Source organism: Indicator indicator, chromosome 17 (genome assembly GCF_027791375.1).
Source record: "Indicator indicator isolate 239-I01 chromosome 17, UM_Iind_1.1, whole genome shotgun sequence".
NCBI classification, from domain to species: Eukaryota; Metazoa; Chordata; class Aves; order Piciformes; family Indicatoridae; genus Indicator; species Indicator indicator.
This window is the reverse complement of record NC_072026.1, coordinates 18860128-18887949: the sequence shown is the minus strand read 5'-3', so window position 1 is coordinate 18887949 and position 27822 is coordinate 18860128. Positions and strand designations below refer to the sequence as shown.

The 27822-nt window shown below is 46.3% G+C and overlaps 1 protein-coding gene across 1 annotated transcript in view; it reads right to left on the bottom strand.

Annotated features, from left to right (window-relative positions):
- MCF2 (MCF.2 cell line derived transforming sequence) overlaps nt 1–27476 on the bottom strand; it is a 51507-nt gene extending 24031 nt beyond the window's left edge. Inside the window, exons 1-11 of the mRNA XM_054388422.1 lie at nt 27416–27476; nt 26741–26855; nt 21539–21629; nt 13010–13129; nt 11241–11357; nt 9291–9440; nt 4189–4313; nt 3616–3730; nt 3132–3251; nt 1774–1965; nt 142–333 (exon numbers count right to left, since the gene is read on the bottom strand). Of these exons, the coding sequence (XP_054244397.1) occupies nt 142–333; nt 1774–1965; nt 3132–3251; nt 3616–3730; nt 4189–4313; nt 9291–9440; nt 11241–11357; nt 13010–13129; nt 21539–21629; nt 26741–26855; nt 27416–27440 (1362 nt within the window). The 5' untranslated portion in view covers nt 27441–27476. The remainder of the gene's footprint in view (nt 1–141; nt 334–1773; nt 1966–3131; nt 3252–3615; nt 3731–4188; nt 4314–9290; nt 9441–11240; nt 11358–13009; nt 13130–21538; nt 21630–26740; nt 26856–27415) is intronic.
- Nucleotides 27477–27822: the final 346 nt, after the last annotated feature.

Here is a 27822-nt window from a genome sequence, read left to right as displayed (position 1 = left end):
TGCAGAGAGTGAAAAAGACTCCTGTCAACAAACCACTACCATTATTTTGCACTTTGACCCAAAACAGAGGACTTTAAAGCCCACCACAACAGCCCATCTTGCTTTTTACTTGTGTAACTAGGAAATGGACAGGTTGCTTACCTTCAATTCTGATGTTAAGACTGACTCAAAATCGTAGTGTAGGGCTTGGGGATCATAGTTTAAGTAGGCTGAAGAGCTTTCAAGAAACCTTTCTATGTCCTGGAGAGCTTTCTGAGCACCTTCTTTAGACTGGCACTTATCCATCTGCTGGTTGGCAAGCAGGTAGGCACCTTCATCACAACACTGCAGAGCCTGGTACCAGCACAGGACAAACACAGGGTGAGCCCACCAGCAGCACCTCTACTAAATCGAGATTCCCATGAGGAATACCACTGGCAAGATCTTTGTTTTCAGCATGAAGCTAATTAGTAGTCCTGAAGATCTCAGCAGCTATTCCTTTGATTAGAAAGTAGAAAGGCCACATTTTTTCTGGAGGGTGACTGCAGTCCTCAACATACCCAGCCAAGCTGTGCTCCCACTTGTAGCTGCATAAAACCAGTGGTTTAATTGGCAAAGAAGCACTACTCAGTGCATAGCTGAACCAAATGATAAGCAGATCTTTGTTAATCCACCTCAGAAAGCTGAAGGGGGCACTACTGAGTTCATGATGAGACATGCAGGTTTCCTGAGATAAACACCTGGCTCAGTGCAGACCTGACTGTGAGGAATGATGACAGTAACAGTAGTCATGGTTGTAGAAAAATTAAGATTCAGCATTGCAGTTTGTAGCTCTACATTTAACATGCACAAGTAATAGGTGAAGCCAGGCTGGGTTTCAGCTGGCACTCACACAACTGTGGTGTGCACAGGCATGTGAAGATGCTGCAGCCAAGAATGACTTCCAGTGCTGTGAACAGCAATGGAGATTGTAGAGAGCAGGACCATGGTGTGTTCCTGCAGAGGCCAGGGGCTAGACCACCAGCACCAAGGAGGACCGTGAGCAGCCCAGGAGAGGAGACTGCCCTGCAGTGGAGAGATTGTGGAGGATTCATCCATCCCCACATTTGAGTGCAACACTGAAATGGAGCACATAGAGAGAAAACTCAAGTTCCCCAATCCCCAAAACGGTGGAATAGAAAAGGTTCAAACTTTACTGCTTTTCTTAATGGCCTCAAGCAACTTACAGTCATGTGCCTTCTGGCATAATTACTGTAAACTTCCCTAAATGAATTTTTGATGCTGATTAAGATATCAACGAGTGCTGGAGCCACAGGACTCCACTTCCACGCTAGCACACAGCAGCTGCACCAATCTGCCAATCTGTCACCTTCTTGTACAGTCAGCTACGTTCACTCTTAGGAAACTGCTGACAAAGAAGGGCTGGAGTTTATCTGAAAGCTTTGCCTCAGGTGCACTGGGTATGAAAACTTCCAAAGTCCATTAATGCATGGAGGCAGCAGGAAAGCACAAGCAACAGCAGCAGCTGAACTTCAGTGTTCTCAACTGCCCTCTGGAGATGACTACCTCTTTCTGCTGACTATTCAGAGCACCAGCAGATATCTGTTTGCTAACTTAACCAGCTGAGTGAAGGGTGAAGCACTCACACCTCCAGTCTGTGGGGAAAACTTCCCTACCACGAACTGCTGAAGCCTAGCTGCAAATTGCAGATGCTTCCAGCTAAGAAGCAGAGAAGCTAACCCCATGGAGAAGCTAATTATCCACTTTTCAAGGCAGTGTGTCTCTGAACTCTACCTGCTGAAGGCGGGTATGAAGATCCAAGGTCTTCTGCAGCCGCATCTGCTTCCTTTTGATCTCATCAGACAAGACATCGGAGTGGTGCCGCAGCTCATTGCACTGCTGGCAGATCAAGTTGAGTGCGTAGTGATGATTCGCTGCGAGCTGGTGTCCATGTAGTATCACCACCTGAGCCTTCCCTATCAGATCCTTCAGTGAAAGCAAGAGAGTGGATTGCACACCGACTGAAATAGTGCCAAAGCATCTACCTGTAACAACAGGCACTTCCTTCTCTTACCAGAGTTCAGGTCCACATGGGGATGATTGCCATTAGGAGTAGCCAGAATGGGTGGCTATACACAGGATGAAATGGCACTCATCATCTGGGAAAAAGAACTTTTGCCATCCAAAAAGGGGATGAAGAAGAAAACAGTATGGCACCAAACTAGAGATGCTGTGAATGGCTGCTGGCAATGTATTGCTGCTGTCTCCAGGAACTGCACTTTACAAAAAAACGTAAGTGCAGCTGGTGTCCAGTTTAGGCACACCAAGCTCATCAGCACAAAAGGCAATTTGAGGAGTTAATACAAACCAGAGCCTTTGCAGAGAACACTATCTTGTCTGCACATCTTGGTCAGTGTAATGGTTACATCTACCCCCTCCAGGATTGGCTTTCTGTTGGGATCGTGTCCCTGCTGCACCTTCTCTGCCTGGTCTTTTGTACCTCCTCTCTCTCTACACAGACATTCCTTCCAAATGGTCAAAAAGCTTTAGGCTTTTCCCCTAGGGCTCTGATTGTCAAAGAAGCTTCTGAGGGTGACATCCAGATCCCTCAGGATTTCTTTGCTGACCCTGGCCTGCTGGCCAAGCACTTCTCTTTAGAGAAGTCACATAAGTCAGTTGGGCTCCTGTGAATCATCTCTCTTCATTCTTCTCTCCCCTACATCTCTTAGTCTTCATCCATATGCTATGTTCAAATCACAGGCACATCAAGATAGCAACTTTTTTGCTTCTCCATGTGCCTGGTAACAAGTCTCTGCCTATTAGCACTGCTAAAGCACTTAACATATAAATAATTCTTCTTCCAGCTCATTAACTCCCACGCCTCCCCTATGTTCAGACATTTATCTGTTCTGGATTTTCACGGTGGCTCAGCAATTTATTTTAACTGTGATAATTAAATACCCTGTTCCTGGCTTTCAGAGTGATGATAGTGCTGCTGTGCAGAGCAGAGACACGAAATCAATCCTTTTGTGCAGCCATTTACCAACAAATTGCACCAGAACCAGGACGCTGCAGAAAACACCACCTACCACAAATGCAGAACATGCCTCTTGTGTTTCATTAGTGTCTCCTCCTGTGAAAGATTATCTCACCTGAGCCATACCATCAAAATGAGCCAAGTCCTTGAGCCTCTGCTTCACTTGGGGAACACTGTCACCAGTGTCGGGCAGCTCCGCCTGCTGACTCATTAAAAATTCAATGGCATTCTTGACCTAGACACAGAGAAGAGTGCTGCAAAAGGCTACAAAGCACAGGCAGAAAATCATTCTCAGACCAAAATTAATCACATTCTAGCTAAGACTGCTAAATCCAATCATAAAACTAGTGTCCAAGAACTAATTTCTAAATTCAAAGATACTTCTGTCAGCAAAAATCTTTGTGACTACAAGGCAATGATACCTAAATTAGCTCTGGAAGGAGGAATCACAGTGGTCCCCCCAAGCTAGCTGGACCTGCCAGGGTCAAGGAACAGCAGCATAAATTAAACATTCTCAAAGGAAAAAGCATAAAAACTTCTCTCCCCTCCTTTTAATCTCCAACTCTTCCTTCTGCTTATGGGAGTGCATGTGATCGTACCTCTTGAAAACTTTGCTCAAACTTCCACAGTTGCAAATATTGCTCCATTTTTAACTGATGTTTTTCCCAGAAGCCATCAAAAGCAGTCTCCATCTCATGCAGCTGACCAAGTAACCTTGAGCACACAAAAAAGACAGGATTGGATCAATTTGCAAAGAGAGGATAAGCAGAGATAGATAAGCCTTAGACATTGCTTATCCAGAGCTTCTGGACCCAAGCTCTTAGGAGAAGACAACAGATGTGTATGTATGACTTGTGAAGACCTCAGAGAGAATTTTAATGACATCATTACTGCAGATGACAGCACCTTAGAAGCATTTATTGCCATCTCCCTTCCCCTTGGAGCCTGGCATGGGACAATCCTGCATCTGCTCCACTGCCTCATCGTATCAGTGAGGTGAGAACGCTGGAGCAGCTCAAAGTTGAGAGAAGCAGTTGGATGGGTCTGGAGCAAAATTCATTTTGTCTTTAGCTGTTTGATAGTGACCTGACTAATACATCTCTCCTCTGCACTCAAATAAGCTGGGTGCTCCAAGTCAAAAATCAAGCAAGTTAGGAACACAGCACACTCACCGATTCACGGTCTCCCAGTCCCCAGGCCTCTCGTGCTCTTGGTCCTCACTGCATTCCCCCAGGTCAGGCTCTTCAAAACTGCTCAAAAGCAAGTTCCCTTCTTTTGTGACTGCTGTAATATCTTCCTGCATAATGGAAAAAAAAATTCTGATTCAGGCTACTTTTTATGAGGTAAGGACAACTCATTTTGTGATTTTCTTGCCTTGGTTTCCTTGTATGAAATGAAGAATCAGGATCCATCAGACCAGAGGACTCCCAGAAGATGTTCCAGCCCCCTTAATATGGGGTTAGGCCCTGGAGCTGCAGAAGGCTGACCCAGCCGGGTGCTGCACTTTGGCCACAACAACCCCATGCAGAGCTACAGGCTGGGGTCAGAGTGGCTGGAGAGCAGCCAGGCAGAAAGGGACCTGGGGGTACTGGCTGACAGCAGCTGAACATGAGCCAGCAGTGTGCCCAGGTGGCCAAGAGAGCCAATGGCATCCTGGCCTGCATCAGGAATAGTGTGGCCAGCAGGAGCAGGGAGGTCATTGTACCCCTGTACACAGCACTGGTTAGGCCACACCTTGAGTACTGTGTCCAGTTCTGGGCCCCTCAGTTTAGGAAAGATGTTGAATTGCTGGAGCATGTCCAGAGAAGGGCAACGAGGCTGGGGAGAGGCCTTGAGCACAAGCCCTATGAGGAGAGGCTGAGGGAGCTGGGACTGTTTAGCCTGGAGAAGAGGAGGCTCAGGGGAGACCTCATTGCTGTCTACAACTACCTGAAGGGAGGTTGTAGCCAGGAGGGGGTTGGTCTCTTCTCCCAGGCAACCAGCACCAGAACAAGAGGACACAGTCTCAAGCTGCGCCAGGGGAGGTTTAGGCTGGAGGTGAGGAGAAAGTTCTTCACAGAGAGAGTGGTTGGCCATTGGAATGGGCTGCCCAGGGAGGTGGTGGAGTCACCATCCCTGGAGCTGTTCAAGAGGGGATTGGACGTGGCACTTGGTGCCATGGTTTAGATAGTCATGAGGTTTAGGGTGACAGGTTGGACTCGATGATCCTTGAGGTCTCTTCCAGCCTTCTTGATTCTATGATTCTATGAACTGGTCTCCAGGCCAGGTCAAAACTGGCACACATGAAAACATCAGACCACTAAATGATCCAAAAGGCAGGAGGACAGCACTACAACAGGTCCCTCTTGGTGAGTAAGTAGGTTTGTATGAGATCTCTATCTACAAGTCCATGTATTCAAGCAAGTATTTCTGTAGCTTGGAGGCTGTGCTTTTCCACCAAGGTCATCTCAGGAGGAGCATCCCATAATGGGACAAAGCTGGAGCTTGAAAGCATGGGGCACCACTTACTAGAGCCTCTATGTATAGAGGCAAGTCAGCACTTCTGCTGTAAGCTCCACTTAGAGAAAATTGAAATCCTGGGTGTGTTCATTAGTATCAGCTGAGGTGCTCTCTGCTGCGTTGGGCTCAGCCCCAAAGCAAACACGGGCATTTAGTCAATTGTTTTCAGAGAAAAAGAGAGCAAATACAGGTCAGAAGGAAGAAGTGGCTGATGAACTGAGCTGGAAGAAGAGATCTGTGCACAGCTCCGTTGGAGATCCAGCTATGGAAGAATAAGAGCCCATCCTAGGAGGTGGCCAGATTTCTATCATAAGAGAAACAAAGGCAAAACCACTTCAGGGAGAAGATTCAGAAAGTACAGACCTGCTTAAACACTGCCTGCCACAGACAGCTCACAGCAGCCTAAACATAAGAGCATCCTCAGGGCAGAAGGCCCAGAGCAGAACACAGCCATGGGAATTTCTCCTCTCCCACACACAAAGTGTCCACTACCATTTTGCATCACTAAAACATCACAGAAGAGGAGCGCAAGGCAAAAACTCTATCTCCTTTTGACAGTAGACTCAAAAGAGAGGAGGAATTATACAGCATGCTTTAGACTGCAGGTGACTGATATTTCATCCTCCTACATAGAACCATAGAAGCTGGAAAAGATCTCTAAGATCATCAAGTCCCATGACTGACCTAACACCACCAGGCCCACCAAACCATGTCCCAAAGCGCCATGTCTTTGCATTTTTAACACCTCCAAGGGATGGTGACTCCACCACCTCCCTGGGCAGCCTGTTCCAATGCCTGACCACTCTTTTTCTTAGTATCCAAACTAAACCTCCCCTGGTGCAACTTGAGGCCATTTCTTCCCATTCTATCACTTCTTACTAGGGAGAAGAGACCAAACTCTACCTGGCTCTGACCTCTTCTCAGGGCGTTGTAGCGAGAAGGTCTCTCCTCAGCCTCCTTTTCTCTAGACTGAACAACCCCAGCTTCCTCAGCTGCTCCACACAAGACCTGCTCTCCAGACCCTTCACCAGCTTTGTTGCCCTTCTCTGGACATAGTCCAGCACCTCAATGTCCTTCTTGTATTGAGGGGCCCACTCTCCAGAGCCCCACATTCCCTTCTGCATTCAAAGCCTTCCATGATACGTACAGCAGAGGAGCCTGACTGCCAAACAGGTGTTAACTTTTTTTTTTCCCCCATTCAGTATATCAAAGAGGTTAATTTCTTGGTTACTCTGTTTAATTAGTTTCTGTGAGTTTTGCATTATGTCTGCAACCAGCTGCTTCTGTTCAAGTATCTCAGCTCCATAAATTCCTCTGATCGAGTCATTATCTGAATGCAGGAATCGGCTGTACCAATCTGGGGGTTGTCAGGAGAGAGACAAGGCTCCCATGTCTTGCTGTCCTCACAATCTGTGCACACTTTCTCATCTGCTTTCATCTTTTGTGGTCTTAGAAGGAACAAAAGAAAAAAGCTAACAGACTTTCTTTCAGTTATAAGCCAGAGAGTGGGTTTGATACTTCAAATTGATAGACAAGGCATTAAAAGCAACAGATGCCTACAGTGAGTGCTGCTGTGCTTTATATGCAAATGAAAACACGTGGGGTGTTTTATTTCTCCACAATGTGTGTACTACTGACTGCTTCACACACAGGGCTACACTGTGTAGCCAGTATTTGCCCCCTACTTTGGCCATACCATCACAGAATCACAGAAGGTTGGAAGAGACCTTTAAGATCATCAAGTTCAACCATTAAGCTGGCAAAACATGTCCCTCAGGACCACAGCTACACATCTTTCAGATCCTGTCAGGGATTGTGCCTCCACTACTACCATGGGCATCCTGTTCCACAGCTTGAGAACCCTTTCCATGATGAATTTTCTCCTCATATCTAATCTAAGCCTCCCCTGGTGCAACTTGAGGCCATTTCCTCTCACCTTATCACTCGTAACTAAGGAGAAAAAACCAACACCCACCTGGCTCCAACCTCCTTTCAGAAAGCTGTATATAGTGGTAAGTCTCTCCTCAGCCTCCTTTTTTCCAGACTAAAGAATCCCTGTTCCCTCAGCCATGCTTCACAGACCCTTCACCAGCTTCATTGCCCTGTGCTGCATGGAGGACACACTACAGCACCTCAATGTCCTTCTTGGAGTGAGGACCCCAAAACTGAACCCAGTATTTGAGGTGCAGCTTCACCAGTGCTGAGTACAGGAGCACAGTCACTTCCCTGGTCCTACTAGCCATGCTGTTCCTTGATCCAGACCAGGATGCTGTTGGCCTTCTTGGCCACCTGAGCACACTGCTGGCTCACCTCCATCCAGCTGTTTACCAACACCCCCAAGTTCTTTTTTTGCCATGCAGCTTTCCAGCTACTCTTCCCCAAGCCTGGGGCATCCATGGGGTTGTTGTGACCCAAGTCCTAAGCCTGAGGTTCCAGTCCATAAACCACACTGCACTACATACAGCTGCTAGTTTATACTACAGAGCTCTTCACTGCCAAAGAAGGAATAAAAGACTATTGGCAGGATCTGTAACACTTTCTATACATAGGCACATACACTCATGCCTACACACAGCACACTTTGGATCTCAATTTGCATATTTCTTACAGGCAGCCTTCTGGGAACTCACTGTCACGTGACAAATGACTACAGATGAACACAGTTGCACTTCGTTGATTTATGTAAATGAACCTAGTCATAAAGCAAAGGAGCTCACTCTTCAGCCACTCAGCACTGCTATTAACACAGGAATTGTTTCTCAAGTGAGGGTTTGGGGACAGACCCAGAATGTCCTCGGAAAGATGCAGGATCAGCAAAGACAACAGTTTGGTACAGCAGCAGCTGGCTGCACTAAAGCTTCCACTAACTCCTATAATATCATTCACAATCACAAATAGTTGGAAAAAAAGGTCTTAAAATATTAAAGACAAGTGTTGTTTAGGAGGGAACACAAAGCCTCACAGAAAGACAGGGACTACATCTGGTCCCATCACATCGCTGGTGGCCCATGACAGGACAAGGGGCAACAGGTTCAAACTAGAACAGAGGAGATCTCACTTGAACTCAAGGAGAAACTTGTTTACTTTCAGTGTGCCTGGGCTCTGGAGCAGGCTGCCCAGAGAGGTTGTGGAGTGTCCTTTTCTGGACACATTCAAAAGTCACCTATGCAACCTGCTCTAGAAGACCCAGCTTTAGCAGGGGGCCTGGACTAGATGATCTCCAGAGGTCCCATCCAACCCCTAGCATTGTATGATTCTATGATCATGAATGCTCCACACAATGCACTTGCACAAAACCTTCACCTTGGGTGCTCTGCAGCACCATTGCCTTAAGTCCCCTCATTGAAGGTGCATCATGTGGAGGGACCTGGGGACAAAGCATCCCTCCAGACCTGCTGATGATCTTTGGTGCAGTTTCCTCCAGCCACTGGGGTGAAGTGCAGGGAGGACAAACACCCAGGTGATGAAACCTACCACCCAGGCATGCAAAGCCCACAGGAAGAGCACACTGCAGACACCAACTTCTTCAGCCAGCAACGAGGTGGCAGCTGAGACAGTCTGCTGGCTGCTGGCAGGGTAATTGGCTCGAGTGGATGACAAACGTAAGGGTAACACAGAAACAGTCACGTTGTGCTCTATTTTGGCTGTCAGCACATACATATGCATGGGAGGGAAGGAGGAGTGGGCACCAAACAAACAGGCAGACTCCAGAAACCCCGTCTTGCTGTGTGAGGAGGGGCTGGAAGCAGGCATTGGAGCTGCTGCTGAGCCCTACCTTGAGCTGGTAGTACTTCTCGGTGCGCAGGGCCAGGATGCGCTCGATTGAGTACATGTCCTCTGGAAGCTCAGTCTCTGCCAGCTCCATGCCAAAGGACTGCAACATCTGTGCAATTTCCTTCACTGTGAGCGCAAAACTCTCTATTGCCTGGTGGGAGAGGATAATTGTAATCAGACTGGGACACAGGGCGTTCCTACAGCTCATTAAGATAAGGTGAAGGGCCGAGGATGAGATCTGCAGGGCAGCCTAGCAGCTTGCTTTGAGAGAGCTGGGTGGGATGTCCACTGCAGATGGAGCTGATGTGCTGCAGGACATCAGCTAGTGGCCACCAAACACACAGCCAGGTGGCTTTTAGTGCAGGCTGAATCCCTATCAGGGACTTAAATAAGCATAGTATTGGGTATGCTTTGCTTTCTGCTGCCTGTTCTTGTGCACTCTGAGATTTTTTTCCTACACATCTTGGAGATCTACAGCAGAAGCCACTACAGGATTCATCTTGGAGATCTACAGCAGAAGCCACTACAGGATTCATCTTGGAGATCTACAGCAGAAGCCACTACAGGATTCATCTTGGAGATCTATTATAGAAGCCACCGCACAAATTCCTCTAATTCCTCTTCTATTTTTCTCCTCTGGTTAACCCACACTGGGAACCACCTCCAGACAGTAGGGCTTTGGAGCTGTATTTGGCTTCTCATGATGGATGTTTCCAGCTATGCAAGCCCAAATGGTGGGTTACAAGGCAACGTGGTACCACAGCCACCTCATCTACAGCTTCAGCAAGAGAACAAAGGAAGGAGCTAAGCAGCCTGCCAGGGACAAACTGGAGACAGTGGGATAGAAATGAGTGCTGTTGATACCTCCCCAGCACAGCCCAGCCAGCCAGCAGGAGCCCTGGACACCAGAAGTCTCTCACACCATAGGGCAAGCTGAGGCTCTCCCAGGCCTGCTCACAGTTCCCTCAGATCTATATTTTCTCTTTTTTTTTTTTCATGGAATTTTCCATGGATTTTTCAGGAAACGTTTTACAAGCACACAAGGGAATTTTGAGAGATTTTTAAATATGGACACATCTACCCTATGCAGGCTTGATCTAGAAACTCTGCTCTTCTGAGATTCATATTTTGTGTCACTCATTTTGTCATTTTTGTCTCCAAGTGTGAAAGCGATGCCATTATCACTTTTAACACATCATGCAAAAGAACAAAACTAGGAACCAAAAAATTGAGAACATTTGTTCATTTGGCAGTGCATGAGTGCAAACTGGCACACAGTCAATGGCACAAGCAACAGCTTGAGGTGTTCCAGCTACAATGTCTTGTTCTTTTGTCTTTATACTGAACTCCACATCTGCTGCTGTGGATGATGTTGCAGGGCAAAAGGCACAGGGGTGCCTGGTATATTTCTCATTAGATTTCTTGGGAAGGTAACTGAGAATCCAACCTGTCATCAACCTGGTGAAAGTCCCCCTGGAAACTAAGAGTTTGCATAGAAACACAGGGCAAGGCACAGCTCAGGAAACTAAATGCCTGATTCTTGGCAATATTAAAGAAAAAAAAAAAGTAAATTTCTGAATTGTCTGCATTCAGTCAATATGCAAAGAGCAGTCTAATTGTCCTGGTTCACAAACACATTTGTGATATTAATGAGATAAAACAACCATTAATCAAAAAAAAAAGAAAGCCTACTTTGACTCAACCTTTAAGGGCATTTCAGTAAAGGCTTAAGAAGACAGATCTTCCAGCAGCAGTTTCCAAAGCAGCCTGATGGAGTTAATCACCCAGTTCCCTGATAAATCCAATGCCACTAGACCCCTTTGCAGATTTGATTGAGGAAATGTAGCTGGCATTAGGGCTTCCTTCCAGCTACCCAATGCCTTACTTTTAGAAAACCTTCCTCAATCAACCCCAAACAGCCCAGAGCCCAGTGCTCAGCCCCAGTACTCACAGTCCTGAAGATGACCCACTCGCTGTGGCAGTACTCCAGGGTGCCTCCAAACTCGGGGGTTAATTGGTGTTCATCAATGTATGTCAGCAGGTCACTAACTGAGCTCAGCATAACAACCTGCAAACAAGGCAGCACCATCAGAGGGCTGATCATCCCTTCTACCCAAGTCACACACAGACCACAGAATCACAGACTGGCAGGGGCTGAAGGGACCATCAGAGATCATCGAGTCAAACCCTCCTGCCTTTAGGTTCACCTAAAGAAGGTCACACAGGAACATATTCAGGCAGGTTTTGAATGATTCCGGAGATGGAGACTCCACCACCTCTTTGGGCAGCCTGTTCCAGTGCTCCATCAACCTTAAAGAAGCTCTTCCTCATGTTTAGATGTAACTTTTTGTGTTCAAATTTGTGTCCTTTACCCCTTGTCCTGTCATGGGGCACCAGTGAAAAAAGACTTGGCCTCATTCCCTGACACCCACCCCTTAAGTGTTGATCAGCATTTCTGAGATTCCCCCCCAATCTGTTCTTTTCCAGATTAAAAAGACCTAATTCTCCATCTTTCCTCATAAGAGAGATGTTCCAGTCCCCTCAGCATCTTTGTAGACCTTTGCTGTACCCTGTCCAGCAAGTCCCTGTCCTTCTTGAACTGGGGCAGCCAGAACTGGACACAGTATCCAGATGCAGCCTCACCAGGGCAGAACAGGGGAGGAGAAGAACCTCTCTCGACCAGCTTGCCTCAAGCCTACTAATATTTTTATGTACCTAAAAAAATGGGTTTGCTTTAAGCATTGTTTGACAGCATGATTTTCTTCTTACACTTTTGGCTTAATATGGCTTTTATTTGATGTCTTTGTCTGGTTTTATAAGCCAAGACTGATCAATCTCCCAGGTGCTTTCTTCCTTAAATGCAAAGCATAGTGAGATGCTGCAGTACCTGACTGTAGAACAGAGCTGAAAGCAAAAGTAATGCAGGTTTCTGCAAGGGATGACCAGTAATCTGGGAAAAAAATATATGTACATCCTCAAAAGTTATGAAGCAATAGCCAGTTTCACAGAAATATGTACCCATGAGATTTTGTGTGGTTTGATCTGCTCTGCAAAAAGCCAGGAATTTTCAAAACTATGCAACTGACAATCATTTGAGAGTGAAAAACACAATGTTTGTGACAATCACATTATTTCCTAAAGGAAAACATTGGTTTGTCTTCTGCTTTTGTAACTGTGTCACCTTCAGATTCCAGAAGTGTGGGGTTTTTCTTTCAACTATTCTAATTATGTTCTATAAATCAAGGTGGCTTCAAAAGTCTTGGAAGCTTTGACTCGAGAGCATGAAACCATTTCAGTTGCTTTTTCAGGAACAAATACCAACATGATGCTGGTATGGAGATTACACCAAGATGAATGGGGTGAGGATGGGTGGAATTCATAGCAAATGCTTCACTAGATACTTCTCTTAACTTTGCAGACATTAAACACATTTCTAAGCATGGTTTTATCCTCCACAGAAGCATGCAGAAGAGAAGATCACCACCCACTAGCATGGATATGATCTGTGGGGAGCAAACCGTGCACATAGGTGTTGAAAAATGCTACAGGAGAGATTTGGTGGAGAGAGGTTTGCTGGAAATAGGGCATTTCTGCCAGAGACGCTCAGGTTACTCTGCATGTAGGTACCTGCAGAGTGAGAAACTGTCATCCCCCTACCCAAGGTGCAGAGGCAGCCTCCAGTCAGTCATGCACAGGCACAACATCTCTGCACACTCATACCGGTAACTTGAGCAGAAAATCCTCCTGACTGAACCGAAATCCAATGTCAGTGAAGGTGCGCTGGAAGAACCCCGTGGGACGGAGAACCATCACCAAGTGCAGGTTCCCTGGGAAAGATGCCTGCAAGGAAACAGAGACAGCATTCAACCTGGGGATATGGAAGGTCCAAAAATGGCTTTCAAATGCCGTGAAAAGAGGGGAAATCATTCAGACCTTAGTTTTGTTTTTTTTTTTCCCCTGACTGCCTCTGATAGCCTTTTCTTATTTTCAGGTCTTTCTTATATTCAGATCTTAGTTTTTTTTTTTCTGACTGCCCCTGATAGCTCTTTCTTATTTTCAGGAGGAAAACACTGTAAGTGGTTTAGAGACATGGGGTGTAACTGCAGGAGGGTTGTCTAGTCCCTCTTCCCTTTGGAGGAGGCAGGAGTCCAGCTGTGCATCTTGGAGAGCCACTTATCCTAAACTTTAATACTACATCTTGTGCTCAGCATTTTAACCTGGGGAGTGAAAGCACAACTTAGCAGGGAAGAGAGGGCTGGGACATCGAGAGCAACGACAGATTGAGGAGGCAAAACTGATTGCCAAACTTGCTAATCACCCCATAACTGCATCAAGCGTACTCTTCTGGTCTCTGGTAATTACAAGGCAACATTTAATTTGTGGTAAGGATTCGGAATTTCCTGTCTACACTGCTGGAGCCTTTTTCAAGCATACGGTTGGCAGGTGCGTTTTTAAATAGAGCTGTGAAAAGGGTGCTTGAAAATGACAAAGAATTTTTGAGAAAGTGGGAGTCACATCACTAAATGATAGATAAATGCATGATGCAAAGAACTGAGTTACACAGAACCAGAGAATGACAGGGGTTGGAAGGGGCCTCTGAAGGTTTTCTAGTCCACCACCCCTGCTAGCACAGGATCACCCAGTGTACATCACAAAGGAACACATCCAGGTGGGTTTGGAATGCTTCCAGTTATAGAGACTCCACAACCTCTCTGGGCAGCCTGGTCTAGTGTTCCAGCACTCTCAAAGTGAAGAATTTTTTTCCTTATGTTTACATGGAACATCCTGTGTTCCAGTTTGTGTCCATTGCCCCTTGTCCTGTCACTGGACACCACTGAGAAGAGTCTGGCCCCATCCTTCTGACGCTCGCCCTTTATTGACCAGTATTGATGCGATCCCCTCTCAGTCTCCTCTTCTCCAGGCTAAAAAGATCCAGGTCTCTCACCCTTTCCTCAAACAGCAGATGTTCTAGTACCCTCAGCATCTCAGTGACTCCCTGCTCAACTCTCTCCAGTAGTTCCTTGTCCTTCATGAACTGGGGAGCCCAGAACTAATAACTAAGAGTTAATTAAGACATATGATTTACTCTCAGGTCCTGCCGGGGCAGGTTACTTCTCTCCATATAATCCTCCTTACATTATTCTCCTCCATGAAATGTGACAGTAGCAGCTATACCAAGTAATGAACATGTTTAGGTGCTTTGAACCACAGGGCACTTAATCTATGCCTTCAAAATAAAGACTGCTTCTGTAAACAGGCATTAGAGTTGTTCAAAAAAAACCCTGATTTGCAGTTGAGATCTGACATCCATGAACTGCATTGTGACCCATTTGTTATGTTTTCTTGTGTAGGAAAGGTCAGGTTGTAGCTCCCATTGCCCACAACGCCACTCAGGAATGGGTAGTGGCTTTAAGGCTCAAAAAAAAACCACCTAAACTCAATATATTGATCTGCTGTTATTTTAAGTAGGAGAAGGAAAAAAAAAAAAACCAAGAAATTCATGTGAATGAAGTGCCAAATTCATACCCTTTGGAAGTCAACAAGAATGGTGCCAAGGACAAAGAAATGGCATTTGAAACAAAAGCAAACCATGAAATGCTGGAGCCAGTATTGCTGGCTCCAAGCCCTGGGTGCTGTACCTCTGCCACACAGCACCTGCTTAGCAAACAAGGTCTCTGAAACAGCTGCCAGCCTCAGGCACACAAGGAACCACCTTCCAACCCCAGCAAACCTGCACACAGGTCCAAGGTCTGAACCTGGCCATGGAGTCACCTGACCTTCAGAGCTCTGAGACAGGTCTTTCCCAAGAGAGGGTAGGGGAGAGGCTGCAGGAGATCCAGGTTCAGCTCTCTGCTTCAATGCTTGTCTCATTAGCTCTAGAAAAAGATCAGCTCTCCTGCAAGACAACACAAGGCAGGCCCTCTAACAGCCCTGCTACTAGATGCAGCTCTGAAGACAAAGCCATCTCAGAGACCCTGCTCAGCTCAGGATTTTTGAGTTTCCCGTATTACTACAAAGAACATCATCCACTGGGTAGCTCCAAGGAGTTGGAGAGGTTCCTCACTTTGAGAAGAACTTCTGCCTGGGATGTTGAAAAGCTTCATTGAGGAAAGCACCACCAGAACTGGCACAGGCTTGCAGATATTTTGAATGAACTGAAAATTTACAGCATTAATATCTCACTGGAAAGCCTCTGGCAAGCTCAATGCTCATCCTCCAGCACATCCCAGAGAAGTTGGCTGCCTCTTCCACCTCACCACACTGGCTCTCTCCTGGACCCAGTCAATGCTGCTATTGTTCTTTCCAGGCCTATTGGCTGACCTGGCTAGTCCTTGACACTCTTCACACTCCAGCACATCCCATGGCACTAGGACAACCCACAAAGAGACCTGACAGCCTGTGTTCACAGCAATGTTGTGCCCATTCCTGCTGAGCTGTGAGTCCATCATGTGTCATTCCCTCTCACCCACCATTATATCCATGTTTGCCTCATCCTGGCAATTTCTCAATGGACATTTCTCTGCAGATAGGACAACAGGAGCATCTCCAAAAAAAACTTTCAAAGACATCACCAAGGAGCCACCAAGAGCTGCAAACCTCAAAGGATAGGATGCTTTTGCTTCAAGACAGGCCCTGCACCCCTGCTGTTAATGGCTCAAAATGACTTGACTGTTGTCAAGTGTGACTGTGAGGCCAACAATCCTTCTGCATGGTTATGAGTTTATTGTAGAATCATAGACTCAGTCAGGGTTGGAAGGGACCACAAGGATCATCCAGTTCCAACCCCCCTGCCATGGGCAGGGACACCTCACACTACAGCAGGCTGGCCAGAGCCTCATCCAGCCTGGCCTTAAACACCTCCAGGGATGGAGCCTCAATCACCTCCCTGCGCAACCCATTCCAGGCTCTCACCACTCTCATGGGGAAGAACTTCTTCCTCATGTCCAGTCTGAATCTCCCCACTTCCAGCTTTATTCCATTCCCCCTAGTCCTAGCACTACCTGATAGCCTAAAAAGTCCCTCCCCAGCTTTCTTGTAGCCCCTTTCAGATATTGAAATGCCACAAGAAGGTCACCTCAGAGCCTTCTCTTCTCCAGACTGAACAGCCCCAACTCTTTCAGTCTGTCCTCACAGGAGAGGTGCTCCAGCCCTCTGCTCATCCTGGTGGCCCTTCTCTGGACACCTTCCAGCATGTCCAGATCCCTCTTGTAATAGAGGCTCCAGAACTGGATGCAGTACTCCAGGTGGGGTCTCACCAGAGCTGAGTGGAGGGGGAGAATCACCTCCCTTGACCTGCTGGCCACACTTCTCTTGATGCAGCCCAGGCTCTGCTTGGCTTTCTGGGCTGCAAGTGCACATTGACAGCTCATGTTGAGCTTTTCGTCCACCAGCAGGTGAATACAATGGTGAATTCCCACAGATCTGGGGGAAATCACTGTTTCCAGATAAGAAACACAACAGTGTGATCAACTGTCTGAATTTTAGGCTCCTACCTTGACTCTGACCTCCTGAAAAACACATCAAGAATAGATTTGGAAAGAACAACCAGTCACAGATGCATGTTCCCATTGTCTTATCCCATTATCTCACTCCATCTCCTGTCCCTTTTAACCCTGTTCAGCACTTCAAGCAGAGATGGGTCTGCTTTGCCCTCTCCTACTCTTTCAAGTCACACAGAATCATAGAATTAATCAGGTTGGAAAAGACCTTTGAGATCATCAAGTCCAACCTATTACACAACACCATCTAATCAACTAAACCATAGCACTAAGTACCTCATCCAGTCTTATTTTAAACACTTCCAGGGACAGTGACTCCACCACCTCCCAGGGCAGCCCATTCCAATGTCCTTTGTGACGTTCATGCTTTGTGCCCAGAGCTGACTCCGTGGAGGAAGGGCCTGGGTCTCCAAACTGTGCCTTGGGACACCTTTGGGTTTGTGAATGCAGGATGCCAACAAGTCCCACACAACATACAGAAGACCATGACCTGGCATTCACATCCTTCTGACATCCACAACAGGGGCAAACTCTGATGCAACTTCATGCTCTGCACACACTAAACTCTATCCATTTAGCTCCTTGATACATTTCACATCAGCAGTAGCTGTGTTTCCAGGGCAAGTGATTTGATTTCCATAGAGTTTAAAAAGCATTTAGTGATTTTTCAGCTGATCTCATACATATATGATCAAGATCAAGATCAGCACTTGTGAGTAGATACAAAACAAGAAATGCAGCTTTGCAAATGACACCTAATGTACTTCAAGCATGCAAAAGCCAAAAAAAAAAACACTAACAAAAAAAGCTAAAAATGAAGCTTGCAGAGAGACATCCACAAATCAAACCATGTCCTGTGCCCTCTTACAAGACCTAAAAGAAAGGATGAAATAATAATTTAAAAAAAAAAATAAGGACAGACCAATAAAGACAGAGATAACATTCCTGAGGTCACTGTATCTTTTCTGATCACGGCTACAACTCCAGCTCTTTAGTTCTTTGCAGCAGTGAAGCAGAGAGAAGTTACCCAGAAACTGAACTCCGGTGATACTGCTGGGGGAAAAAAAAAAAAAAACCACCTTCCATACAATATGCTCAAGAAAGCAAGGACAAAAGGGTCCTTCATCTTGCCTTATGTTTCTTATTGTTATTTGTAACACCACAGAGAATCTTGTGCATTTGACGAACTTGGGGTTATGTAACAAAGCACTTAAAAGAACCCCTCCAAAGCCTTTGCGCTCTGCTATTCCTCTGCAGCACACCAGGAAAGACAGAAAACTGCCAGGAAGATTCCACTAAATCAGGCATTTGGCAACGTTTCACAACTATCTCCTTGGCCAAAGACTGTGCTGAGAGCGCTCCTCCCCTTGAGGACATAAAGGTGTACACCTTACGGCCCCGGTCTAGCTACTTGTTTCAATGCACACTCAGCTATAACCATGTAGAGAGGCCTGATGTAATCATAATTGTTTTGGTTGGAAAAGACCTCTAAGATCATTGAGTCCAATCATCAACCTAACACCACCATGGCCATTAAACCATGTCCCAAAGTGCCACGTCCACATGTTTCTTGAATGCCTTCAGCTATGGTCACTCCATCACCTCCCTGAACAGCCTGCTTCTGTAAAGAAATTTTTCCTAATATCCATCGAGATGAACCAGGCTACTAAAGCACAAGAAAGGGCACACACTGAAAGCATCACTGCTATTACCTCCTATAGTGGAAATAGCTCATCTTGATGCATTTAATGTGACTTTCACCAATTTTAGACATTCAGTTTTTCAGCAAATGTTCTTCCCTGAAGTTCCCCGAGGTCAGAAATCAATAAACGTAAGGAAAAAGTTGCATCTGGCAGTGAGCTTGTCTGTGGGCAAGGGAGGCTGAGGCCAGCGGTCCTTACACAGGTGCTGAAGGGAATGACTTTCTGGTGTCCCTTAAAGGCAAAGTCACACAATAAAATGCCGGGTACCGCTAACTGGAGCCTTAACTTCCCTCAGAGCCAAACTCCACAGCGCTCTGCTCCCGTTCTTCAGCCGCCTGCACCATTAACCCCCGAACGATGCTGCCAGCCCCGCTGGTGCACCAGGTACAGCCGGGGCCCCCCTCCGCAGAGGCTCTCCCTGCCAGCAAGCCAGCAACTAAAGCCTTTCCCGCGGCATTCCAGGGATGCGCTGGAAGCAGCTCTGCAGGGCAGCGATGCAAGGAGAGCCTGGCTACGGAAGATGCAGCACCAAAAATACACACATACACACCCCCGCCCCCGGCGCTGCTCCATTAAAGCCGCTCCGGCCACTGTCCCAGCTCCCTCCATTCCCTCCCCGCTCCAAAAGGGCCTCTCCGGCCTCCGCGCCGCCGCCGCCCGGCCCCGCTCGCTGCAGCCTTACCGCAGTGCCGCCGGCCCGTCGCCCGCCCCGCCGTGGGCTCGCCTCCGCCATCGCCCCGCCAACGCCACCGGCCCGGGCCCGGGCCCGGGGCCGCCGCCGCGGGTGGGAAGGAGGCTGCGAACCGCTGCCGGGACACGCAGGGACGAGCAGGGCTCCTGACACCCGGCTCCCGGCACCCGCTCCCGGCTGCTGCCCAGCGCCGGGCTGGTTTTAAGGTGGAATGCCAAAAATCAGCCTGCAGACGGGGCCAGCTTCTTTTCCTTCGAGGAGTGAGGCTCTCAAGCTCACAGCTTTCACCCTTCCCTGCCTCCCGCCGCGATAAATGCCGACGGGATGCTTTAAAAATGTTTCTGATTTCGGAGAGGGGGGCTAAGGAATGATGCTCCTGCCCAAACCTGAGGCTTGCCCCCTGGCCGCAGGGCCCTGCCTGCCAAAGCAAGTGGTGACAGCATGAGCAGGGCTTGGCCAAGCAATTAGAGACATACAGAAAGAGTTAAATTAAAATCTGTACAGCCTGGTACACATTTTTTTTCCAGATCAGATGCACAAGCGCAGAGCTGCAATCACATACACATATGCTGAAAAAAAAAAATAGGGCACCCTGCCTATTTCAAATTCAGCTTATTTGCACTTCTGTATTCCAAAATGATGCAAAGATCTGGGGGGTAAAGCTCTTTTACTGCAGTATGTATTATGGTTTATGATTGGAAAGAAATTGAGATTTTTTGTGTGTGGGCTGCACAAAGGCAGGTCCACCCAAACACCTCCTGGAAACAAAGATACCCCCTGTTTTTAAGGCAAGATTTCCAGTTCTTAAGGTTTAGGGCACCTCCACATTATCTACATGGACAGCATTATTGGCAAAGTTCTCTGCATGGAAACACAGCCCACATGAGTACACAACGAGGGTGTATGTTCAAAGGTCACAAAATTATTAAATTCACTTATTGGACACAAAATTAATGACCCTGCTGTCAAAGCTACATATCAGGATAGGATTCTTTCATATGTGAAACTTCCAAACCATGCAAAGGAACACCACCATCCTTAAAGGCTGCTCCCAGCCCTAGCACCTGTTCACACACTGGCAGCAGAACTGAATTTTGATGATAACTTTAAGGAACCACTTTTTAGACATTGCTGCTTCTTTTTGGTAACCATACTTGGAAATTCAATTTGTAGCATTTGGGAAAATCAGAACCCAAATATTGCCACGAGTTTCTTATGCACACTGCAGAAAGGTAACCCTTCCTGTCAGCAAAAAGCCATCAAAGCCAGTCATTTTTGATATCAAGTTCAGCTGTACCACTATTAACTCCCTAAAAGAGTGGAAGATCTAGTTTTATCAGATCTAATCAAGAGTAGGGAAGAGATTTCTTTCTCAGTACATACTGTTCAATTAATTCTCTATCAGATGGCTCAATGCCTTTAACTCTTCAATGATTATAAGCAGAAACAAAGGTAATAATACTACACCCAGAATACTTTTGTTAACTTACCTACATGGCATGGTCTGGTTGGGAAAGCATTTATCTATGGATTCCTACCTATCCATGCATCTCTAAACATGACTCTTTCATATCTGCAAGCACTCCTGTAACACCAAGCTCTGATACCCTAAGACACAATGAATTGCTGAGCTGCAAAAAGCTAACTTTGAGATATGGTCAGACAGGTTATGATCATCAGAGAATGCTTTGGGTAGGAAGGGACCTTTAAAGGTCATCCATTCCAACCCCCCTGCAGAGATAAAGGACATCTTCAGCTCGAGCAGGTTGCTCAGAGCCCTGTTCAATCTAACCTGGAATGGTTTCAGGGATGGGCCATTTACCACCTCTCTGGGAAACCTATGCCAGTGCCTCACCACCCTCATTGTACAAATGATATGCAGCTGATAAACAGATGTTTAAAATAAATGAACTCACACATACACATTTAAAACACATCTTTCCACTCTTGCCCACATACAAATGCTCATGAAGCTTGCTTTAAGACCCTAACACTTTCAGTCACTGACTACTGGAAAAAATATAGTCTCATTAGTAACGTGTCTAGAAAGAGCATGGATGAAGCCCAATTCTCCACTCATCAAAAGCACATAACATGGCACAAAACACATTTGAACCACTATGGAAAAAACACAAAACCAAGCAAATGAATCAGCCAGTACTCAAGCTGCTTATTTACGCACTCAAATGGGGCACAGAGCTGCGTCTGAATTAATTATAGGGCCATAAAACAAAACACTACCTAGAGAGACAGCACAAGCACCACTGTTCCTGGTTCTCAGGGTTTTCTGTAAGTGATGCATAATGAGCACAATGACTTAGTACAGTAAAAGAAATTAACATTAAAGAGGACTTACTGCTATTTTTTGGAGAGTCATTTTGACCGATGTCCATGTGTCCAATCTTCTATCCAGGATTAGGATAAATTTGGTGTCAGACTCATGTTGACTAGGAGACAATAAAATACCAATAACCAGATAACATTTTGGGAGACTGTGAGTCTATTCCCCCTGCCCCCCCGCAAAAATGACATTTCCATGAGTGTCAAAATTTTATTTGGAAAGATTTCCCTGAGCAGACTCTGGCAAGAAATTTAGGAAACTGACCTATTGGTTAGGCCAGGATTAAGCATCACCTTGGAATTGTGCAGGAGGTGGAGATAATAGATTGGTGGAGAAAACAGATGGCCCTTGAAATCCTTCAAACCGCTCTTGAGCAGGACTTGGTAGAGATCAGAGGCAGCTGTGCTCCTGCTGAGCAGCTCAGAGGTGGCCAGCAGCCTCCACCACCTGCTGCCCCAAGATGCACATCCCTGCTCTCACCACTGAGCTCTTCCCTCTGAGGGAACTTGCTACCTGCTTGCCCAAGTTACAGCAGCCAAGAGATGATTCCTGGCTTGTTTTGGCACAAGGCAAGAGGAGCGATACAAAGCCAAGAGGGTGATGCCAGCTTGGCAGGGGGGGAGCTGGTGCTAAAACAGGGTGTTGGGGCTTTCCTGGCACCTACTGAGTCTCCAATGGAGAGGCAGCAGTTGCTAGGAGGCACTTCCCAACGCATTTGGCAAGCACAGGCTTCTTGACATCCCTTCTGACACCCAAATCCTTGCAGTTGCTTTGAAATCTCCAACTTCACCAAGCAAGCCAGCAGTACTGGGGATGCCTAGTCTGCAATTCAAGTATCACCTTCCCAGGCTGGCTCAGCCCAACTCCAGTCCTGACAAGACACACTCCAGGCCAGTCTGAATTACAAACTGGAATTGTGTTTGCACACAGGTAATGGTATGCCAGGCTGTAACCAAGCCCTCTGATGTGAGTGTATTTACAGGCTACTTCGGTAATATTTACAATATTTATTCTGTGGATGCTGAAATAGGATAGCCATGTCCCATGCCACCCTAGCTGGGTGTCTCGGTGCTGCAGAGAGGCTCCCAGTACACGTGCTGGCTCCCCAGGGCTGGGTCAGATATCGGCACTGGGCAGCCTCCCACAGGCACCATCTTCAGTAACTCTTGTGTTTTGGCAAGGGACAACCCATGGTGGATTACTCAGAGGTATCACATGGCAGACAACGCTTGGCAACTTCACTACAGAAGAAAAAGAGAGTCAAAGCCAACGAGGGAGCTTTCATTCACTGCCCATTTTGCTGCTCTGCTCTCTGATAGCCAGACCTTTGACAAATGCATTTCAAAGGAATTAGAAGTTGTGCTGAGAAAACAACAAACCCATTCCCTTTGGCTCATAAAAACCATTGACTGAAGATACATAGAGGCACCCAGATCCCAAGCTGTTCTACTAACATATCTTCTGGACCTACAAATATATCTTCTGGACCTAAAAATATATCTTACAGATCTCTAAGGTCACAGGTTTCATGTGAATTTATACATTGCCATTGGGCTGTATCAGAAAAGAGGTGAGAACATGAACAGCACATTTTTCCTGTGTGACCTTCTCTAGGTGAACTTGCCTTAACAGGGGGGGTTGGACTTGATGATTTCCAGAAGTTCCTTCCAATCCCTACTGTTCTGTGATTCTGCTTCACACATGGACTGTACACAGAACTTCTCCATGTAATGAAGGTTACACCTCATGAACTGGATCAGGCATGACTTCTCAGCCAAAAGCTAAAACAATCTTGGCCACATGAGATGATTCTACAGGTTTCTGTTCACCCCCACTATGACTTAAACAACCTGTGCAGGCAGGAAGAAGTCAAAAGGATCCTTTTGTTTGAGGTAGAACCCTTTGGCTTTTCAGTACACCCTAAAACTTTAAAAGGTAGGTCTCTGTCCTTAGCAGAAACAATTCCTCAGCTCCCCACAGTATTTCCCAACAGGCTGCAATTGAAGAAAACAATTAATTAAAAATACAGTGTTTATACAGTGCTGCTGTCATCAAAATCAAACCTGAAGCAAACCCCCAGAATGCAGTCCTTTAGAGAAGGCAGACAGGCTGTAGTGCTTTGCCAGTTCATAAAAGAACACCAAAGTGTGCCATTTACTCAGGACAAGGTTATGTTCAGAGAGCAGCCTCTGAGCATGCTAATTGACTTTTATCAGCCTCCCTACAGACACAAAGAACTAAGTTCCCAGCTGTCCAAAAGCCTTGAAACCTACTGTGGGAAATGTTTAATTTATTCTGGGGCTAGTGAAGCAAATCTGTGACTATTTGCAAGCTAGGCCTTGCAGGTTTATCAGATTTCCAGTCCTGTGATGTACCTTTTAGACTGACAATAAAAATAAATCAATATTTCTTCACCAAGGCTGCAAAGGGTGAGTTCATTTGCATGCAGCAGCAGAAAGATGGAGACAGATAACCACATCAAGGATTATTCCTCTCCAGGTCACAACTTCTTGCCACCTTTTTTTTCCCTTACCCTTAATTTTGTGTGTGTGGCAAGACACACATGACTAAAAATAAAGACTTGGGATGCTTTGCAGGAGGATTTGAAATTGGATCCTGGAGTCTGTCATTGTGAGATTTATCACAGGCCTGAGAGACTCCTCCTGGCTGGTGGGATCAGAGCAGCCATCAGGACTCACAGCTTAGTATCTAAATCCAGAGGTATTTATAGCTAACAGCACCCTTTGCTGTGCCATTATTCTGTGTTACCAGCTACTTCTCTAAATTATTTTGTACTTCACCATCTAATTGAACCATGCAGAGGTTGTCTAAACACTGAAAAGCTGGTCTCCTCCTCTTGGAAGCCTGTTTCAGTGTTTGACCACCCTCTTGCTAAAGACTTGTTTCCTACTGTCCAGTTTAAACCTCCCTGGCACAGTTTTGTACCATTCCCACACATCCTATCACTGGATCCCTGGGAGGAGAGCTCAGCACCTCCTTCTCCATGTCCCCTCCTCAGGAAGCTGCAGAGAGCAACAAGGTCACCCCTCAGCCTCCTTTCTCTGAACTAGACAAGCCCAAAGTCTTCAGCCACTCCTTGTAGGAGATTTATTCCAACCCTTTCACCAGTTTTGTTGCTTTCCTCTGGATGCACTCAAGGACCTTGACACCCTTATTAAATTGTGGGGCCCAGAAGAACACCCAGTGCTCAAGGTGATGCAGCACCAATGCTGGATACAACAGGATTTTTTTATTTTATTTTTCTTTTACTTTAACTGTAATTAGGACAGGTTTTGTAATAACAATCTTACACATCCCAGAACTGACTTCAACTGATTTTTTTTTTTGGGGGGGGGCTATTTTTTTTTTTTTTTAAGCTTCTACTGAACTTCTGCACACACTTTGTGGAGTGAAGAGTAGCTTACACCATCCATCTCCTTTATCTAACGTTCCTTCAGGGAGAAAAATGCTTCTCAAAATACTACAAACCTGACACTCCATGAAGTTTCCTCAGACTGGGATCAGGAGGACAATACACTGTCCTTGCTACTGGTTGTGAAGGAAAGGGACTGTGTGGATGGGTTTGATATGCCCATACTCATCCATGAGTACATGATAGAATCACTATGGTTGGAAATGACCCTCAAGATCATCAAGTCCAACCATTACAGGGAACTGTTGGTACATCCACAGCTAACTCTGACACTCAGGTCAAATATTTACCTCTTTTAATGACTTCCTGGTCCAAAGCCTGAACTCTGATCCTATGATGTGATGCCACTGGGACGTACTGTATCCAAGGGTACCAGAGCTGACACATGCCTTCCAATTCTGTGTGATGTTTCTCCTTGCTCCCTGACACCATGACCTTTTAGACTCTGAAGCATTACAAAGCACATGCTTCTAAGATGGTCAATTACTGAGGCAGGTTGTTATGGTGGTAAGAGGAGCAGAGAACCATGATTAAAGTGGGTTTACTAATAACATGCTGAATATACTTGAATCACCAGCAAGCTCACAGCTCTCATTAGTTTCTTGATTGAGTTTGACCCATTACAGGGACAGCAAGACTCCTCATCATGCTAATGCCAGGGTGTTTACAGTCATATGGAACAAGAAGCCCTGGAGAAACCAGGCAGAGCTGGGAAGTGCAAATGCACAGACATGGGCTGCCTGCACAGCACGAAGGAGAAACAACTCTGGCAAGCACACACCATGGCACATTCCTGTCCTCTGTGCCAAGAGCCCAAGAAACCTCAGAGTCCCTCCAAAAAGAGGACAGAGGAATTAGAAGCTTTTATTTACCTCCTGCAGAGGTGGCTAAACACCTGGTAAAAGGCAGCCACTGATGGAAAGCTCCCATCTAGTTCCCATCTAGCTGCTAAACACCTGGTAAAAGGCAGCCACTGATGGAAAGCTCCCATCTAGTTCCCATCTAGCTGCTTAACACCTGGTAAAAGGCAGCCACTGATGGAAAGCTCCCATCTAGTTCCCATCTAGCTGCTAAACACCTGGTAAAAGGCAGCCACTGATGGAAAGCTCCCATCTAGTTCCCATCTAGCTGCTGTCAACCTGCTCTCCCTGCAGGCTGACAAAAAGAAAGAAATTTGCCAAAATGGGCATTATTCAAGGAAATTAAGTATTCCAGGCAACTGAGTCACCAGGCTCAGCAGCAAGAAAGAGGGGGGCCATTAATCTAAGCATCCAGCCCAGTATGTGGCCCAAGCAGACTGGCAGCTGCTTAACCCCAAGACGCAGGTGGGTAATGGATGCTGCTGAGCCACTGCCAGTAATGGGGACCCCAAACCTTTGTTCCTGTAATTAGCCTCTTCCTCTGGTTACATTTCTCTTTTTCCAGGCTAATGACTCTCTATTTGTCCATGTCAAAATATTATTCTGCAGTGGCATGGCATACTTAAGTGGTGACACATGTCAAAGCTTATGGAAAGCTTGCTGTTAATTAGAAACTTAATAAACTAAATTTATGATACAGGCAGGCTGACAAGTAATAAAGATGAGGTCCACTTTTTCCTCTGCAGTTACCAGCAAATGAAGCACCACGCCTGGGCCCCGTAATGGCGTGCATCATTCATCTTCTCCCTCTTACCTGCTCTGAGAACTGAAGATGACCCTCACCCCCACTCACTGCATTACCCTAAAGATCCCCTGCCTGACCCAGGCCTCACCACAGGCAGGAGCTAGAAAGGAGCCACATACCTGGGGACTGATGTGAGGTATGTTAAGACTTTAGATACGATCTCCTCAGGCACCTCGTTGAAGCGAGCGTTGTCGGGGAGGGTGATAATCCAAGCCTTGTCTTTCCCTCGGCCACCTGCAATAAAGACAAGGATGCTTCCCTGGCTGTGCTTTCAAGGAGGGCCAGCAGCAAAGCCCAGGTCCACCAGTCAGATCAGTACACACCCTGCCATGGCTATAGAGGTCTTTTTACACCACCAGAAGAGCAAAACGGGGCTGAATCCTGCCTGCAGTTTCAAGCACAGCACACACACATGGGTGGTAGAAACAAGTATCAGATACTTCCTTTATTTACTCAGTGTACTTTGCATGGGACAGCAAAAGAAGCCAGAAATACAAGGACAAATCAGCAGGCTGCTCTGGAACCTACAGAAATGCATTTCAAAGCAGAGTACTCATTAATGCATGGAGTGTTTGAAGGTAAGAATATTTTAAAGTATGGCTTGTGACAGAAACCTGGGATGTTCTTTCAAACTGCCTTGATATTTTATTGACAACATTCCTGGTGACACTAGAGCCTACCTGATGGATAACATCCCATCTGGAGCATCATTTAGCCAAGCAGCTCAGAAGTTCGTCTGGAATATTTAATCACCACACAGAGAGCAAGACTCAGGAGAAGTTCATTGTACTCACCAGAAAGAAAAGCAAACTCTTTCATCAAATCATCACTGATGTCTTTTGCACAGATGGGTGTTGTGGCTTCTGGGGGGACAAAAAACAAAACAAAACAAAAGGCAAAAGTAGCAGTCAAAAGGAAACAAAAGGCTAAAGCAAATGTGTGTATCGATGTGTGAATCCCATGGTGGGACTTGAACCCAGCTTCCCTAAACAAACTTCCCAAACAAGCAAGCTCAGATGTAAACTGAGGGTAGTAAAAAACAAGAAAAGGTTGTCCAGTTTGGTGGTAGATGCCCCATCCCTGGAAACATTCCAGGTCAGGTTGGATGGGGCTCTGAGCAACCTGCTCTAGTTGAAGATGTCTCTGCTCTCTGCAGGGGGCTGGACTAGATGACCTTTAAAGGTCCCTTCCAACCCAACCC